We start from the raw sequence: 18,870 nt of genomic DNA on the forward strand, positions 1-18,870 counted from the left end.
TTTTCACCAAAGAAGGAAATTAGATATGGAAAACCCTGTATGCCAACTTTGTCTTTCCAAGCCTTCAGAAATACCAGAGGGTCTATGTGAACCCTAGTAAAAGGGATGAGATTGGATTCCTACCTTCCTTACATCATTCCATGTCACAGTCAGCATTAAGATACAAAGACAATGATTCAAATCAAAATTCTTCCCGTAGCTTCAAATCTTAAAATAATTATCTGCCATGAAAATATCAAATGATACTCATATTTATGCATTTACTTCAGCCAAAATTCAGCTAACAGATACCCAGTGCATTCTATTGCCAGTAACTAGGGTTTTTCTTATGAGAAAATATTATTATGCATTTCTTGCATGTCTCAGTTATGTTTCAGTTCTGTTACTTGTATTTCATTGAGATTTTTTTATTTGCATATTTCAAAGCAGAAAGCAATTTGTTCCTTTTCAGGCTATACTTAAACAACCTCTTTTGGGGAGTCCCTGAGCAATTCACATGCAAGTTTTGTGCTATTTTAGTGTAGCATATCATGGTATACATGTCAAACCATGGCATGAAAACTAAGCAATTGCTCCTGTCAGAGCAATGAAGGATGCACCAGTCTCCTAACTTTTAGTACTGATCACTCTGAAATCCAATTCAGGATTTTTATGGTTTCTGTAGATACCTTGACTACACCATTTGCTGAATGTTTCTTTAGTGATGGTTCAGATTTTTGCCCAGAATAAATGTAGGCAAAAAGCAGCTTTTAAGTTACCTGAACCTGTTTGGGGAAAGAAAACATAGCAGAAATGACAGGAAAAAGAAAAATAGAACTGCAGATTCCTGCAGCTAAGATGGCAAAATAAAGTGGAAAAATATGTAAGCACAATAGTTTTGTGTCCTATTAAAATTAATGTCTCTGTTGTTTCACATAGTACTGCTTAATGTCACTGTTTCATAACAACAAATATGAATTTTGCAAAAACAAGAGAATTTTACTCGCTTATTAGACTGGAGATTTATCACACAAGAGAATGTGTAAGAGCATTCAGTGGAATCCTATGGTTTTCATCATTATTGTGGTTTTAAATGTGTGCAATGTACACTGGGAAAAATAGTACTAGAGTGAGATTATCTATGTATGCACATACACACACACACCTTTGTATTATCCCATTTTTATGTTAGGCAGAGATGCAATGCTAAGAATTCAGTAAGTTGGTGTTAGATAGCTATGTTGGACTTATCTCCCAAGAGAGCCCCTGGGTTTTCCACACAGCCATGGACTGTAACACCCAAAGGTGTCTGATAGTGTGCCTTAGGCTAAAGAATCTAATTTTCAAATGTTTTCTCCCACTTGAAGATAAAAAGCAAATGCAAAGATAGATGCCTACAATGCAATACGAGTAAGCAAAGACCGTTGCCAGCCCCACATCAGAGCCCCAACTCTGTTTTTAGAGCAGGGTTCTGCACATTCCTCTATTAGAAACCCAGAATAGAGCTGGTCTAATTTCTAACTGCAAGACACAGATCCAGCCTTCTGTGTTATGCAACAAAGCAAGTGCTATCAAGTGCCTTGCTGATATTTCTTTAACCATTATTGAATTATAACAGTTAAACTCTGCACTGACATCCCTCCCCAGAGATGCTTAGCAGCTGGAGGATGTCCCCACAGGTGGTCAGGTAGGACCTCTTCCAGGAGACCACCCTGAGACATTTAAGATTGAGCAGAGCAGAAAGTGTCAGGCTAGAAAGTAATGGATCTGTCATAGAGAAGAGTGTTGGGCCTACCTGGACTGCTCAGCTATATCTAAAACCGAAAAAAACTATGGAAGAAAGAGTCCCATGGCTTTCAATTTCTATCCTCTATATCCCTATTCTATATCTTAAACTTTCTATCCTGATAGCTATCATTAAAATAAATAAACAAATAAATAAATCTATCTCTTTGGCAACCAAAGGTGCTGCAGTCCAGAAAATGCAAACTCCTTACCCATTTTGGCTGAAGATTATGTTTGCCCACATGTACAGTTCTTCCACTTCCAACTGTTCAAAGTCCAACGAGGCAGCAGCGCTAGTCAGGATGGGGAGGTGACATTGCTGAGGCCTAATTTAATGTTTCACTGTTGTGAAAGACAGGGAAAGATTTGTCCCTACTGTGCACTAAATTGTCTTTAAAATCAGCATTGGGAACAAGGGATGTTTGCAGAATTGTATCCATCCCTTAGCTTTTAACCACAGTTCCTAGTGGTGTCAGTGGACCTGACTGGAAGTCCTATAGAGTCCTACAAGGAGAGTTGGACCCCCCCAAAGTGCAATTTCCTTTAGTGTTCTGATGTTGCTCAAAAAAACACAGGCATGATGTTGGTGATGATGGATCCCCAAATGAAGCACAGTTCAACCAAAGTGGGAGGATTTAGCAAAATGCATAAATTTCTTGTCTGCTACTGTCTGTAACAGGCAGATCTTCGCAGCGAGCCTAAGCTGCAGCTGGCTTTTGCTGGAATGGTTTATGCTCTTGACCCTCCTCGGTTGTATAGCCAATAGGGAGTTGTCAGGCTACATGTGTTTTTAAACTTCTCTCAGCTAAGTCAGAAATCCAAAAGCAAAATACAGCTCTCAGCAGTATCATGTGGAGTTGTGACACTCCCTGGAGGGCTCGGGGTCCATAAACCAATGAATGGATTACAATGAGGCATAAATGTAGTATTTTCATCCATGACAGATATAATCTCGAGCCTGTATTTTTCGTGTTACTTAACTCTTTCATAACATAATGTGTGGCAGAAAATGTCTTATAATGTACGTTGCAGTAAATATCAGTCAAGTATGCTTTATTGCTGAGCTCTACATGTTTCCAGAAGTTAACAGGCACAGCTGGGATATAAGAAATGGCAATGTTGTATATATTTCTTGAACATACAAAATACCTTGGCTCTCTTCTCCCCCACCCTCCACATTACTTCCCCAGCTGTTCTGATCATGTCACACAGTGGGTGAGTTTTTCCATCGTCAGCTTCTCCTAAAATGATAACCTTTATTCAGGCTTTCATCCTCCCCAAAAATAAACTGTATTATCCACATTGTCATCACATTCAAATTAGACTATCAGAGCATATATTGTGTGGCAGGGAATAATAGAAATAGAAGGTGGTAAACAACCTGTTGGTGGCTGTACCTGGCAGAAAACAGTGCAGGTAGCATCCATTGATTTTCCTACAAAAGACTCAAATCCCTCCTGTCAATGAACACAGTGTCTTCTGGCCCCAACACCAGGGAGGAAAGAATCTGCAAATCTCTGGAGACTTGAAGGTGTTTATGTCCCAAGAGATTTTCTGGTGAAGGACCATTCAGCTTTCAAAGATTCTCAATAGTCCCAATAGACCTCTTATAAAATCACAGAATGGTTTGGATTGGAAAGGAGCTTACAGATCATCTTGTTCCAACTCACCCCCTCCCATGGGCAGGACACCTTCCACTAGACCAGGTTGCTCCAAGCCCAGTCCAAGCTGGCCTTGAACGCTTCCAGGGATGGAGTATCCACTAATTCTCTGGGCAATCAATTCCAGAGCCTTACCACCCCTGATTACTCTTGGTTAAGCATGAAAAAAATGCACCTTATAAAGTAGCAGAGAACCAGAGAAATCTTATTTTATTTCAGATGAATTAAGGATCAGTCAGAATGGACCTTCTAATCTGTATGTGAGAAGCAGGAACTGCAGCAGATGAGAGGGAAGTGGTGAAGGAGGTATTACAAGAGAAAACAAACAAGCATACAAAAAATAAATAAACATTCCCCAAATTAAATACTTATGTGGTACAGAGAGAGAATGGCTACTTTCAAACATTTGGTAATTTCAGATATTATACTGTGTTGCATGAAGGAAGAAAATGTTATTTCCTTTTAAACTGCCATTCCATTTAAACCAGCAAGCTGGTGGCTGTGTGTACTTGAGTCTGCATTCGGTAGGGATTTTTCCCCTTTAGCATAAACCTTGTTGATTTTAAAAGTGAACAAAGATGAATCAGGTGGTAAATGTATTCATGTAATCGTTTTCATTAATAAGCTGTTATAAATAATAGAGGGAAGGTTTTAAGTGTATAATTCTCTGTCGCACAATTGAGATTTTTCCACATCTTCAGCAGTAAGTTAATTAGAATCACCTGCATTTTCTTGGGCGGACACCAAATGGATTGCAAACAAAAACAGATTAAAATAGCTGTAGCTCATGGCATACAGATGACAAGATTCACAAAGAGGACAATCAGGCAATGAAAACCTCCTCTTTTTCAAACATTTTTAAAGGAAATTCAGCTCTTGTGAGTCGCTGTAAAAAGACGTTTGTAAGTGTTTCGCTGAAAGACTAGAATGGCTTTGTTTCTGATCCCATGATGAGTGAAAGAAATGTTTAAGAAAGATCACTTTACAGAGAGATTCAGACTGAAATGTGATGACTGTGATTCAAGCCAAGCCAAAAATTACAGCTCAGAATTAAAGGGGATGGACGTGGCTTGGGAATCCATTTTCCCACATTCCTGAATCTCAATCATCCCAGCCAATGTTTAAAAGAAAATACAGGGGAAAGCAATGAGGTCACTTTGTTTAGCTGCAAGAAGTGGGACCAGCAGAATGGCAAAAGTATATATTGGAGGTAACAGCAAAATTACAGTGAGCACACTGCGCTCATTCAAAACAAATAGTTTCAAAGCTTAGTTTTGCTTCTTGTTACAGGCAGCCTTCTGAGTAAGTCTTGTTGTTCGTGGGGCTTTTAAACTATAAACTTCTTGGATGTCAAAGCATAGCACAATAGAGAAGAAGAGGAAGGCACAGCAAACTTGATTTGGGCATTAAACAGCAGCCCCGCGTAGCAGTGAACTGTGTGCTCATTTAAATTACACTTGCTTTGTACTGTTGCTGCCCTTATTTATTTGTATATAAATATCTAAGTAGAAATTCTACCATCAAGTGATGTGAAACAAAATAAAGTGTATCATCCATCATATTCACTTGTTACTTATTCTCAGTATGTAATGCTCATATTCAGTGTTGTAATTGCTTCCATTAAACAGTTTCTACAGGGTCTTGAAAACAATAAGATCTTAGTCAAGCTTTTCTCTTTTCATTGCATCTTGGAGTTATTACTGCAAGAAAAAATGAGATTCTCTTTTTATGTAGGAATGACCCTCATCTTCTTGATATTATTGCAGTCAAACATAGAATTATTTCTTGTTAGCTAATTTCCTAAAGAGATTCACCAAACTTCATGTCAGACACCTCCAACAGAGCCATTTCGTAGCCTGTTAAGAACGAGCACAATTTTTCCCCTCGTTTCTTTTCCCCTCTGTCTCTGCCTTTACCAAATTCTAAAGCAGTGTTGGATTTCTACTGATCATAGAATAAAGAAAATCTTGTTCATGATACCTTGCATTCAGGCTTGTCTCTCACAGGTCCTTCAGATGGGCAGTGCTGGTTGGGAGCCTTCAAATCACATGAAATGTACCGATGGAGAGGAAATTTCTCCATCCTCTCTTTACTTTCAAGCAATCATATATAATATTTTACTTTAGTTGCTTCGCAACCAAGTGCAGTGCTCTACTAGAAATCCTATTTGTAGCCCATGAAGAAGTTCGGTCTCTTCCCTGTTTTTTTTATACTCTTTTATAATCCAAGACATCATATTAGTCCTCTTTGTTGTAGCACTGAGCTCAGAGATTATGTTCAGCTATTTATTTAAAGTGAACCTCAAGTCCTTTGTATCCCACATCCAGAGCACACCGCGTACCCCGTGTTTCTCCATACAAAACCTCGTTTTGCCAAACTGAGGCCAGTTAAGGCAGTAGTTCAGCTCTCCTGTAACTTTACCTGTCCTTCTCATCTATTAATATCTCCCTGGTCTTTGTGTCATCTGCATATTTTGCCAAGAGAATTTTTTTTCCTCGTTGTCCATCTCTGATAGAGGTATTAGATGGCATTGGACTGAGAGCTCCAATCTCGAGAGCCAGTTATGACCTTGCTAACTGATATCTCCCATTAACTACCCCATTTTGAGGTCTGTCATTGAGCCAGTTTTTAATCCATGTAATATGTGCCCAGTTAATTCTATAAAATGCAAGTGCTTTAATCCAAATGTCATGTGGTGCTAAGACAAAAGCCACACAGAAGGCCAAATATACTATTTCAACACTATTGCCTTCATCAACCAGACCTGTCAAAAATTCAGTCCTATCAAGAAAATGCAACAAGTTTTTTAGACAAATCCCTATCAAAAAATGAAACTATTTTTCTAGACAAAGCCCTGATTTCCATGAGACTCTGCTGGTTGGGATTAATGATTATTTTGCTATTAATTATTTGTTCAGAGTGTCCTGAATTAATAATTTAAGTAGGCTGTCTGTGACTGAGGTCAGTCTAGCCAGCCTCCAAGAGCATCCCTCTTACTGCTTTTACAATATCAGAATAGCTCTTCAGCTTAGTCACTTCCCAATATTTCTCTATATTTCATTTGCAAATAAGAGACACAAGCATATCATGGGCACCAATGAAAACAGATCTTTTTACATCAGTGATTATGGTTTTGTCCTTCAGATTGACTTCCAATAGCATCCCCTGTTTGGTCTCCTAAGTTTGTTTATCCTCTGTCTGTTAGAACTATTTAACGTGACATTTGCATGGCACCCACTTCCATGGTAGCAAAGTACCTTCCCTGGTCAGGGAATGGGACATATTTTCATATCAGATGCTTGCTGGGATATTGTTTTAAGCCTTAAAATGTGATCCTTTGCTGGGAGGAGTACAAGAAGGGGTAGTTCTGGCAACCCAAGCAGCCGTTTTGTTCCAGCAGAGCAGAGCCAATCCTGGTGTTGGCCTCTGGCACCGCTCTGGGAGCTTTAGGGCATGTTCAACCCCACCCATCGCCACACCAAAAAGCAGGACAGAGATGTCAGCAGCACTGGTCTGTGCTGTAACTGAACTTTGCTTCATTGTTCTCATCATCTTCACCTCTGATTTCCATGGCATCAGACAAAAATTTTATTTTCACGTCCACATTCACCTGAAAATCTCTGGGTATATTTTATCACCCGATACAGACACAGTATTTTTAATATCAAATTTTAACATGACAAGTTTATCCTTTGCTGCTCTTTATGATATTCCTTCTCGTGGCATACAAATATTTATCCTTTTGTAAATTTTTACTTTTGTTGCACGTTGTTTTGTGGTTTTCCCATCACATTATCTTGACATGGGTATATTTGCTGCATTCACTCACTTCTGCTTCTTTGAACAGCTTCTTGCCTCACTTTTGTGCCCTTGGTAAACCTTAAAAAAAATTTGTTTATAAATCAGATATTTATGGTAAGATGTATATGAAAACACGAGGAAAGAATTATAGTTTTAGGGAGAACATACCCTGATAATGACCTCTTAAATATTTGTAAAGATAGCCCTGGGCATCTGAGCCCACAAAATAGTTTATAATACAACAGCTTGATTACATAATGATACTTTAGTTTTAAAACGTATGATCTTTCTGTTTATGGGAAGGCATAATAGGCTCCTTTGAAATACAATAGTTTTGCCCTGAACATAACTGATTTTAAATGAAAGGACTAACTAAAGAATGCCTTTCCTCAAGTTTGTGCTTCACTTTGTTGTTGAATCCAGCACGATGGTTTCTCTTACAAAACAGGCCTGGGGACCACACCTATTTCAGGATACATTAATTGTGAAAGTTTTGTGGGTTTCAGTGCAGGAAGTTACCTAGTGCTGTTTAAAATGGTATGTTTGAAATCCCAAATCTTATTAAAAACAAGAGAAATTTCTGTATACCAACATCCACCCTCTCCCCACACATAGAGAATTTCTTTTTTTTATATTCAATTTGAAGATATTGTCAAATATGGATTAAGATTAGACAGAATAAATGTGATTTGGGAGAGGAGTTTGTTCTATGTGAGAGAAAAGAATTGGTGAGAATGTTTAATTCCCAACAGTTCACAAATCACTGGGACAACTTCAGCCAATATCAAAATCTAATATTTTAAAACATTTCTTTCAATAAATATATCACCTAAACTGTAATTTTCTCCTGTGTTTTAAATATTCCTCTGCAACACCTGGTTCCAGCTCAAACTGCTACTGGATCTAACACTGACCTGCATTCATGGTTCCTTCCATTTTGGGTAGAAATAAGAGTGTAGGAAGTGTTTTAAATAAATGTTCTTCTACCATCTTCTGTGCAGTGCAGAGGGCCCATGACATTCATTATTGTTCATGAATCTCAACCAAGAATGAGTCCTGTTCCTTTTCAACTTTCTCATCAGGAGTACCTGTTTAATTTTTTAAGATAAAGTAATTAAAATTTGCTCTAGTTTGGCAGTTGAACTGAGGTATTCTTGAGAAAGTTCTTTTCCTACATTTCTTACGCCATTACAAAGTATAGGGTGGAAATACTGAAGCCATTATCATGCTTTTGCCTATAATTTCTAATTGTGAGTTCATCCTGTTCTCAGGTTCCTCATTAAAACAAACAGAAACAGAGTTGGAGAGTGGAATATAAAGCAAATAAAATACTTGTTCTCCTTTAGGGCAAAATCCAGTGATCCTTCCCTGATAAACCTCCCTACAAAACACAAGAAGGTCACTCTATAGTGAACTAAAGTTGACTGCATTACAATGAAGACTTTTTTTTTCCTGAAATGTTCTTTACCACTATACTTAAACTCCAGAACCAGATAGGAAGGTCTGCAAGGCTTTTGTTTCATCTTGTTCCCTAAGTATTTATAGCCTGCTGTGAAGAAACACTGACAGCAGTGCAGTGATGTTTTATTCTTGATAGAGGTACCCTTAAAAGTGAATTTGCTTTGAAAATTGTTCATAGAATTGGTATATTAGAAATATAAAGATACAGTTTTCTCTCTCTTTCTCCTTTATGCCTAATTAGATTTCCAAAATAAGTTGTTAACAATCCAGCTGAGATAACGTGGTCATGAAAAGGATGTCCAAATCCACCAACTGGCATTGGTTTGGTTTGGCTTAACCTTCAAAGTTCTTGGAGCAGAAAGTTGATTATACGTGAACACTATAATTGGCTTGATATTCTTGGATATTTTCTTTTGATTTTTTTTTTTTACCTCTGCCATATTGTATACTGCCCAAATGAAACACTGATCAGACCTCATTTACCAACCAAAATAACCTCATTACAATAATAATGCACTTGTATACTCCATGTTGCAAGATTTAATATCCACCAGCATAACTTGTCATTCTTACTTGATTTAGATGATTTATGCAGGTTCCAAAGTGATGCTCTTAATGTAAGACTGTTTCACCCAATGCGACATGGATTGTTTTCGCTTCCATATATTCAGTAAGGTTTAGAATTGAATTGAGTTACATCCCAACAAAAGTTAACATTCTGTTTGGGGGGTTGTCTTTTTCTTGCTTTGCTTTATTTTTGCTTTTTAATTTCTAGTTTAGTCTTCAATTTATAAGACAATTCTTAATCCTCTACCACAAGAGTCCCGCAATCCTATGCTGGGAATTACTCTTCTCTCACTCTCCCCTCACTAAAACAGAATGAGACTCTTCAGATTTAGGATAGAATTGCATTACTTAAACATTTTAGTAATTTCCATTTGCTCATATGTTATACATCCAACAGATGGATAATTTCCAAGTTTTCTTGATTAACAAATCCTTTTTGATTTCTCTTAAATAAGCTTTTATTTTTAATCCCTCTGTAACCGAAGGGGAGATCTTCCTGAAAGGAATTATGTTGCAGGAGATCCACAGGTGCAGGGGAGAAAACTGACAAAACACTCAGATAAGCAGTGCAGAATTATTACTAATAACCAGATGAGGGAATTATTATTAATTTTTAAAATAGATTATTTAATGCAAACCAAAACAGGATGTTGCTAGCAGGACGGGCATAAAATAAGAACTGTATTATGTAGAGAGGGAAAACAAACATGCAAACAAACAAAATACTTGAGTTGTTTTCAGGCTTCATCAAAATGAAGAATATATCTTTTAAATGTTTAAGATCAGTGCGAAATACCTCCAAGCAGTTGAGTCCATGGCCACAGCACTTGTGTGCCAGGGCATGATGCAAGACTCAAAAAGGACTTGAAGCTCTGCTTCTTCTTCTTTAACTGTTACTGCAACTGGGCTTCTGGGCTTTTGGACTTATTATCACTCTTCCCTATGGTTTCAGATTTCCTTTCTGCCCCACCTCAAATTGGTAAAATATTCCCCCTAGGTACATTGTTGTGAAATATTTCCTGAAAATTTTTGGATTTGACAAGTTAGCTTTTTCCAAGAGAAAGGCTTTCTCTGAGATTGCTTGCCAAAAGCTGATTCAAACTTGTGTTCCAAGGGATAAGTAGCCTTAAAAAAAAAAAATTGGTTTGTGTAGATTCTCCTGGCTTCTTGTGTATTTGCAAGTTTTAAATGTGAAATGACAAAGTGCAGTTTAGTGGTTTTGATTTTTGAGCATGCAGATTGGGTCGTTGTTGCTCAACAGCTAATTCTCCTGGAAAAGGAGAACAGTTCCCATGTGCTTTGAAATGCTACAGCTATGCAACCGGGGCTGGAAGTGCTATTTTAAACACTCATATCAGCAGAGCTTGCTGTAGGAGATAATATGTCACAAAAGGGAGTATGACATCTAGTTTCACCTAGAAGATAAACCTTGAGTAGATATGCAGCGAGAAACAAGACTGTCGGGTTGTCCTTGAAAAGAATGGCCTATATTAATGAAGAAATGTACTCCAGGGCATATGCTATTTGGGATATTTAATTTCAGCTTCAAACCTGTCTGATTCGCTATGAGGGATACAGTGGAGAAACTGTAGTTATGTGTAGTTTCACACACGTCATGATTTCAGGGTGGGCACCTCACCACTTTATTTTCAGAAAGGTCGCAGCCTCAGAAATTCATGTCTGAAAAACCCAGACCCCAGACAGAGAAGTTTCCCTGGCACTATTAATACAGACACCCCGTGTTTCAGCAGGGCTGGCACAGCACCGTGCCTGTCCCAAACAGCCCCTCTCGACGAGCTCGAGAGCTAATTACCTCTTCCTTTCCTGTCACACTCAAACCCCCCTTGCAGAACCATATTCTGCTGACAGAATTACAAGATAATTATAGCTAGGTGTTTTGTATTCACTTAAGTTAATCTACCACTTTTATTTCTCGTTGTTGCTTTAATCAGGCAGGAGGCACTTCAGTGTTGTTGTCAGGTGGATTATTTTTCAGTCGTTCTCTACGCTTCCCTTCTTCATACTTGTGAGGGTGCTTCTGGCTGCCTGACAGACGTACAAAGAAAAATACTTCTATGATCTAAAATGAAATATGTGTTTCTCTTTCAGGTCTAGATGTTGATGGAATATACAGAGTTAGCGGCAATCTGGCAACAATACAAAAGTTACGATTTGTTGTCAATCAGGGTAAGTGATTCCTCCACCCTGGTAATGTTTTGTTTAGTACTTAACTGTCTCAGATGACAGTATTTCAGGATCTGCTATACATTAGTGGCATAGAATGATGAGCTGTGTTTTGTAAGAGAGAGGAAAGGGAAGGTAGAAAGATATTGCACAGAGGGAAATGTCAGCTAGGAGAGAGGAAAAAGAGCAGAGTAAGCAGAGGAAAATAGTAGTTAAGCTGGAGATGAGAAACAAACAACAAACAAATCTAAAAATACAGGAGGAAATGGAGACATGAAATAAGGTGGCAAAAAGCAAAGCATATGTAGAAACCAAAGAATCAAAGTGAGGGGGAAAGAAAAAGATTAAAAGGAAAAATAGCAGATTGTTTGGATGTTGAAAGTTAAACAAAACCAAAAGTAGAACAAGGATCCAAAGGAAACCGGCAAAAGAGAAGAAGGTGCTGAAAAGAACTTAAAAGGAAATACTAAAAGTGGAGTACTGGCTCTGCCAAAGTAGGTGGAAGATTTACCACTGATTTTGAATAAGCAAAGATTTGACCCTAGAAAATGAGAAGAGGGATGATGAATATTTTGGGGACCTGCTAACCAGAATTAGAACCATCCTGTACATATTTACTGAATGTATTTCCACAGAGTCTTTGTATAATGAACATATTTCCACAAATGTAATTGCACATTTTTCACCCATGTGGCCTAAACAAATCCAGCATTGATCAATAGGTACTGTTACAGGTGTGGAACCTGATACTGGGAGTTAATTAGCATGAATGACACACAGTCATCTCTCCAAATGGTTTACTACTCCTGGCAAAGACTAACTCTCCCCACATTTAAAAGCTTAGCAGATATCATCAGTGATTGTGAACTTGATGATACTACCAAGCAAGAAAATAAAATTAAGTTTCTCAGAAATTAGGAAAAATACTAAATCTTAAATTGCATTAAAGACTTTTGAATTAATCAAGTATAAATGTGAGGCTGCTTCAACATTTTGTCCCACCTTTTTTTTGTTTTTTTAGAAGTTACCTGGAAACTATTACCAGAACTGCTAAATATTGTGTATTCTGTGTGGAGGTGATAGCTGATGGAGAACAGCTTCCTCAATTAGCTTTGCACTATACATAAGCTAAGACTTTTGACTCAAATATTCTCATGAAATTGAGAGATAGGAGAGATGCAAAAATATTCCCACCTTCAATCCTCCATTTTCATCGCTAGGGAAAGTTTCAGGGGAGTAGTAGGTGTTTGCCACCTCCTCAGATGCTCCAGATTAGTCTTCTCTTCAGCTGAAATTGGAGGATGAACTCTTGTTTATGAGGAGTCACTATTTATGCCAGTAAATTCAGCAAGACTGAATAAATCATCATTTACCAATCAGCCTCATGGTTTTGGTTCATTATCTGGTTCCCTTAAATTTACAGTTGTTGGGTATTTGTGTGTCAAGCCTGCCTTGGCTTTCAAAAAACTGTGACACTGTATTTTGTTTGGAGACAGAGAGGCACAAATGGGATTTTCTGTCCTTCTCCACTGCCTAGGATCTTTGCTCAGGAAAAAACTGTGCCATAAAAATAATGATCCTGTCTATCATGTCTTGTGGCATCCAAAGGTTAACATACTTGAGGTTAACATTACTGCTCAAGTTTTCACCTAAAACAGATGGGCTGATGCTGTAAAGCTAGAAAGAAGTCTAAGCTGGCTTTTTGCAGCAGAGAATATACCAGACACCTTTTTCTTCTGGTTTAAAGTACTGTGAAAGATTAATATATAACGGGGAAGTTTATATTACATTAAAGCCACTCTGGCATTGGGTACTTAAGGTACATTGCAAGAAATCTGTCTGCTGAGTGACCAAAGGAAATTCAAAGAAAACTAATGCCTCTGGAGGCCTATGTTATCATCTTATCAGTTGTGATAATTACTGTTTCTCGTGTAAGTCTTTATTGATACAAGTAGGGCATTCATGCATTTTATATCATGACAGAATGGATTTTCAATGGGAAGTGAAACTCCCCTTGAACATCCTTTAAAATCCCAGCTATAAACAATTTCTAGCCAGGTCTGTCCTTAGGTTTTCCTCAGGTGAAAGCATGCAGAAATAAGCTCAGTTCCTGTAAACCCTAATGCCACTTACAGTCCTCAAGGGTGAACCTGACACCCTGGGAGGGAAATGGGATGGCCCAGCATTGCCGTTCCCACAGAATAATCCAGTAATTTTTGATCAGAACATTCAAGAAACAACACAGACACAAAGAAGGGCTTTAAGATAGCCAGCCACTGTTTGAATTGTTTAAATACATCCTTTCTCTGTGCTAAGTAGGAACCTGCAGGCAGCAAACAGCCCATTGAGTCACAGCATACCTGAAAAATGACATGGGGAAAACAGGATTCATTTAAAATGTGCTTGGGAGGGCAGTAGCAATCTTCACCAAATAATATCCCCAAGAGCCTGGTGTCTCCTATTAATTAGGTGCTGAGGTCAGCAGCAGTTTTAGATGCTTCATGAGGGGAAAAAAGTTACTAGGAAAAGTAGTATGTGCTCCCAACCTGCATCCTGTATCAGGAGCAGTGTGGCAGCAGGACCAGGGCAGTGATTCTGCCCCTGTACTGGGCACTGGTGAGATCACACCTCGAGTGCTGTGTCCAGTTCTGGGCCCCTCAGTTCAGGAAGGACATTGAGGTGCTGGAGAGTGTCCAAAGAAGGGCAACAAAGCTGGTGCAGGGTCTGGAGCACAAGACCTATGAGGAGAGGCTGAGGGAGCTGGTGGTGTTCAGCCTGGGTCTCTTCTCCCAGGCCACCAGCAGTAGGACAAGAGGGCATGGTCTTAAACTGTTCCAGGGGAGATTTAGGTTGGACATTGGAAAGAATTCTTTACAGAGTGATCAGACATTGGAATGGGCTGCCCAGGGAGGGGAGGGAGTCACCATCCCTGGAGGTGTTTAAGCAGAGACTGGGTGTGCCATCAGTGACATGGTCTAGTTGACAGGGTGGTGTTGGTTCATGGGTTGGACTCAATGATCTCAGAGGTCTCTTCCAACCTGGTTGATTCTGTAATTCTGTGTTTTCCCAGTCACTTGGAGCTCTGCAGTGTGACGATGGTTAATAACTAACTCCACACACCCCTTTCCCTCTGTAATTATTGTGACCTCCTCAGGTCAATCTTTGTACCTTCATTTTTCAGCATTTAACAGTGGGAAAGAAGTATTTATACACACAATTTTGCAACAAAAGAGATTTTCTTTTACTGTAGTTTAGTTAAAGTTTAATTTAATTATGAATGCAAACAAATGTTCTGACAAAACCCATTTGCATTGCAGAGATTGACTGTACAATCAGTTCTTCTACAGGCCAAACACTTCCTGTTTGCTTTGCCATTGTGTTACACCTACGTTTATGGGCTATAAATAATATGTATCACACTGAAAATTAAAGATCATTGAAGACACTCTAGGCTGGCTGCCATCTCAAAGTATTTTTTATTAGAAAAATCATTAATTAGAATATAGCAAAGCTTTATTTGGCTCCTTTTCCTGTACTGATAATGTCATCTGCAGCATCAAAAATGAAATGAGAGAACTGGTGACTATGAAAGGGAAAGAAACTAACAGTTGACAGCTTTATCATTAAAGAAAAAGTAACAGTAAAAATATTTTAAAAACACAGTTCTAGAAATTTGGGGATGAAGATGGGTTTACAATTAAAAAAACCCAAACAAACAAACCTGTATCTTTTTAAGTTCTCTGAATATACTTCGTGTTTCATTCTCACTTCTTGAGGTAGGCAGCTCCTGAAGGAGGGTTTTGACCTTGCCAACATGAGCATCAGCAGAACAAACTACCTTATTTACTTTATCCCTCTCACAGAGTTTTCTTTTTCTATAAAAGTCTATTGATATCACACCTTTTTTGCTTCTGTGCAACAGTATTATCTTTTATCTATGATTTATTTTCCCATTAAGAGCTGAAAAGATCAGTTGATCATAACAGGACTAGGATATAACATCTCTCAGCACTTTCTAAACTCCAAGTCATCATTTTTCAAATCACTGAATCAAGGCAGTAGAAGCTGCTTGGTCCAAACTGACATCAGTACTTTTCTTAGTCTACAAGCACTGAAAAATTTTGGTTTTAGAAAGCAAGCTACCAGGGCAGTCAATATTTTTGGCTAAAAACCTACAGTAAGGGCTTCTACAATAGCTGGAGACATTAGACGTAGATATCTATTCCTCTCATGCTTTCCATATTATTGTTTAATAATTGAAATGTTGGGGGGGGGGGGAAGCCAAATCAAAACCAGACAAGGTACTCAGCAATTTTTAGGGATTTTATGAAAAATCTGGAGGAGTTTTGTTTATTTTAAGCAAGGTTTAGTAAGTCAAAGACTTTACATATATTTATAAGGATATTCTTTTAATTCACACCTGTAGAAGAAAAAGGATAAAACACTGTTTATGGGTCTGTTAAGCCATATGAAGTGTGCTGGCAGTTCCAGGGTATGAGGATGCTGCTGAAAGTTCCATTATTTTGGCCTAAAGCCCCAGGCTGGGTCTGACGTGGGCCCCAGGCAATGCTGGGAGTGCCCCAGGTGGGGCTGCTCAGAGCCATTAAGGCACCACTATAAGAAAGTGAGGACAGGGGGGAGATGTTTTTCAACAGCAGACTTCTGATCTGAGGAACAAAATGCCAACAGTGAGGAAAAAAAGTGCATGAGAAATAAAAACACAAGAAAAAGGGAAGACTTTTCATCCACCAGAGTGCTAGTAAGTAAAAGTGATTTTTTTTCTCTGCTTTGTTTGAAGTCATTATGTTGATCATAGAATCCTAGAATGGTTTGGGTTGGAAGTGACCTTAAAGATTGTTTCATTCCAACTCCCTGCTATGGGCAGGGACACCTTTCACTGGACCAGGTTACTTCAAGACTGGTTCAGCTTGGCCTTGTATACAGGGTGTGATACCATTAGAATGTGACAAGAACCTTCTTTGTGCTAAGCCCTACAGGTTCCCTGTCAGGCTTACACCCACCTCTCCCAGAAATCCTCAGTTAATCCATGCTTGAAGATCAGGGATACCTGGATAAGGAGGCAGAAGCCTCCTTCTTTATGCCTCATGTGCTAATCTGCTTGGTAGCTGGAAAGGCATTCAATTTCTGTGACTGTCAAACAAGCTATTTTCATGAGTACAAAATTAACTGAAAATAAAAAAGTGGAGCTATAAAGGGTTCACAGCACATTGCTGAAACACTAGGAGCCTATCTTAATGCATATGTGTTCAGGGAAACTAACCATAGAAATACAAATTTCAGTACTTGTTGGTTCATTCAGTAAGTGTTGGTTCATGCATAATACAAGAGAGTTCCTAGTAGTCTTTATATCCCATGCTTTGTTTGCAAAATGTTTGGTATTTGCGGTTCAAATGACCTTTACATCCCTTTATTTCATTTGGAATACCTTGTGTGAGTTAACTGCAAAGCACCACGGACCATCCAGGGGTCAATTACTGTGCTTTTATGGTGCTGCTACTATACCTATGTACCAAAACACGGAGAAATATAAGAATTTTTGCAGAGGCTAAGTATTAAGTTATTGTAAAGAGGTATGTTTCTTGTGGAACGTGGAAAAAACCAACCAAAGATATCCAAATACTTCTACATTTAGGGTGAAAAAAAAAAAAAAAAGAAGTGAATTTAATCTTACCCTGCTGTTACCTTGAGGTAACAAAATCCATTTGACCAAAAAAAAATAATTAAAATATTTCTGTTGTTTCTTCTACAGTAATATAGTGAGGTACGATTCAGTTTAAGAAAAAAAAAATTAAAGTAAAATTTAAACCAGAAATACGTGAACTGATTGAGAATATTTATTAACTAAATAATTTAATAATAAAGAAAATGCCTACTTGATTAATTGTTACAGAGTAAAAATTACAATAAAACTGTCTTGATCAGTGCTTTGCAGAAGCACCATTACTGTCTGTGCAGTTGTTTAACAAGGATTTAATTGGAAAGATAAGTGAATGCACATTTAAAAGTATTGTTAATTTGCTTTATAATCACCCCATCCTTCACAGTATTGACAGCACCAGGCACAAACCCCTTTCTCTTTTACAAGTATTATTTTCCATATGTGCACAATAAATTCTGAAGCAGTAATTGGAAATTTTATGGATTTCAACATACCTAGTGTTTTGAGTTTATAGGTGCCATATCCCTTCTCCAAAGGTAGCTCGTAGGTGGTATTCTAAGTAAAATCATTGCTTTTTTATTACCTATAGGGTGTTTTGGAGGTTGTGGTGTGGTAGTTTGTTGAGGTTTTTTTGGTTTTGCTTTTTTTTTTTTTTTTCATTCCTAAGAAATATCTAATTCTAATTTACTTTTCCTTTCCATTTGAAATATCAACAAAATCTTCACTTCAGCGTTATTTCTGATTTAATAAACAACAGCCGTCAAAAACAGTAATCTTCAATATGTTTATATTCCATCTGCACTTATATTTATTGTTCTAAAATGACTTGGATTAATCTAATTGACAAGTAATAGCCCAGACCATATGAGCAGCTAAGGATGATACCTTTAACCAGCAGGATTCTTCACCCTAACTGACATGTTCTTTATCAATGAACTAAAAGAAAGGAGGAACAAATATTGGGGTTTTTGGGGTTTTTTTGTGTGTGTTTTGTTTTTTTTTTAATATTACTGATTCTGTGAGCTTGCTGGGACCATATGTCTGAGCTTGGCTATCAGGAATCACAGGGGTTGTCTGGATGGCTCTGCCTCGGAAGGCAAAGCCTGCAGAGCCGACACAAGAGCAAAGCTGCCTTTGAAAGGGAGTCTCCAGGTCAACATAAATGGGCTGGGTGGTTTTGAAGGAAGCATTTAGAAGGGAAAAAGGGAGGAGGAAACTGAGTGAATAAAAGGGGAAAATAAAAAAATAAAAAAGTGAAGAGAGAAGCAGTTAGCTCCTTTTCTTAGCTTTATTTCTTTAAAATGAGAAAAATAGGGAGAAAATAAAAAAAAAACCACAAGAATAAAAAAGAAAATTTAAAATAAACAAACAAAAATAAAACCAAACAAAACCAATCAAAAACCAAACCAAAAAACTTCCCATTCAAAGCCACCCAAATCTTTCCACTGGACAAATATCTCCATTCTGAGGGCAGCCAGAAATTCTGATCCTGCCCCTAACAAAGGCTCTGTGGGCAGAAGAGAGCAAGTCCTCTCTCAGCTCCCAACTTCCAGAGAGTAGCTGCAAACATGACAGTCCAAGAGAAATGTGGGCTTCATTTTCAAAATTGCAGTAAGGATCACTGGACAAAAAGGGGGGAAAAAAAGATGGGTTGGATCCCTCTTGCAGTCACTTTACGTCTGTGGGTCCTCAATTTCTTGTGTGTATTCCTTAGTGAGATTTCCCTTCATGTACTGCCACCTCATACATTTT

At 38.1% G+C, this 18,870-nt stretch overlaps 1 protein-coding gene across 4 annotated transcripts in view; it reads left to right on the top strand.

The window, feature by feature from the left end:
* The window catches only part of ARHGAP15 (Rho GTPase activating protein 15), a 334,404-nt gene that overhangs the window by 216,068 nt on the left and 99,466 nt on the right, over window positions 1-18,870 (top strand). For all 4 annotated transcript variants that reach the window (XM_050339915.1, XM_050339913.1, XM_050339914.1 and 1 more), the window contains one exon: window positions 11,364-11,441. In XM_050339915.1, coding sequence (XP_050195872.1) covers window positions 11,364-11,441 — 78 coding nt within the window. The remainder of the gene's footprint in view (window positions 1-11,363; window positions 11,442-18,870) is intronic.

Source organism: Myiozetetes cayanensis, unplaced genomic scaffold, assembly GCF_022539395.1.
Source record: "Myiozetetes cayanensis isolate MyiCay16 unplaced genomic scaffold, myiCay2020 scf9, whole genome shotgun sequence".
NCBI lineage: Eukaryota > Metazoa > Chordata > Aves > Passeriformes > Tyrannidae > Myiozetetes > Myiozetetes cayanensis.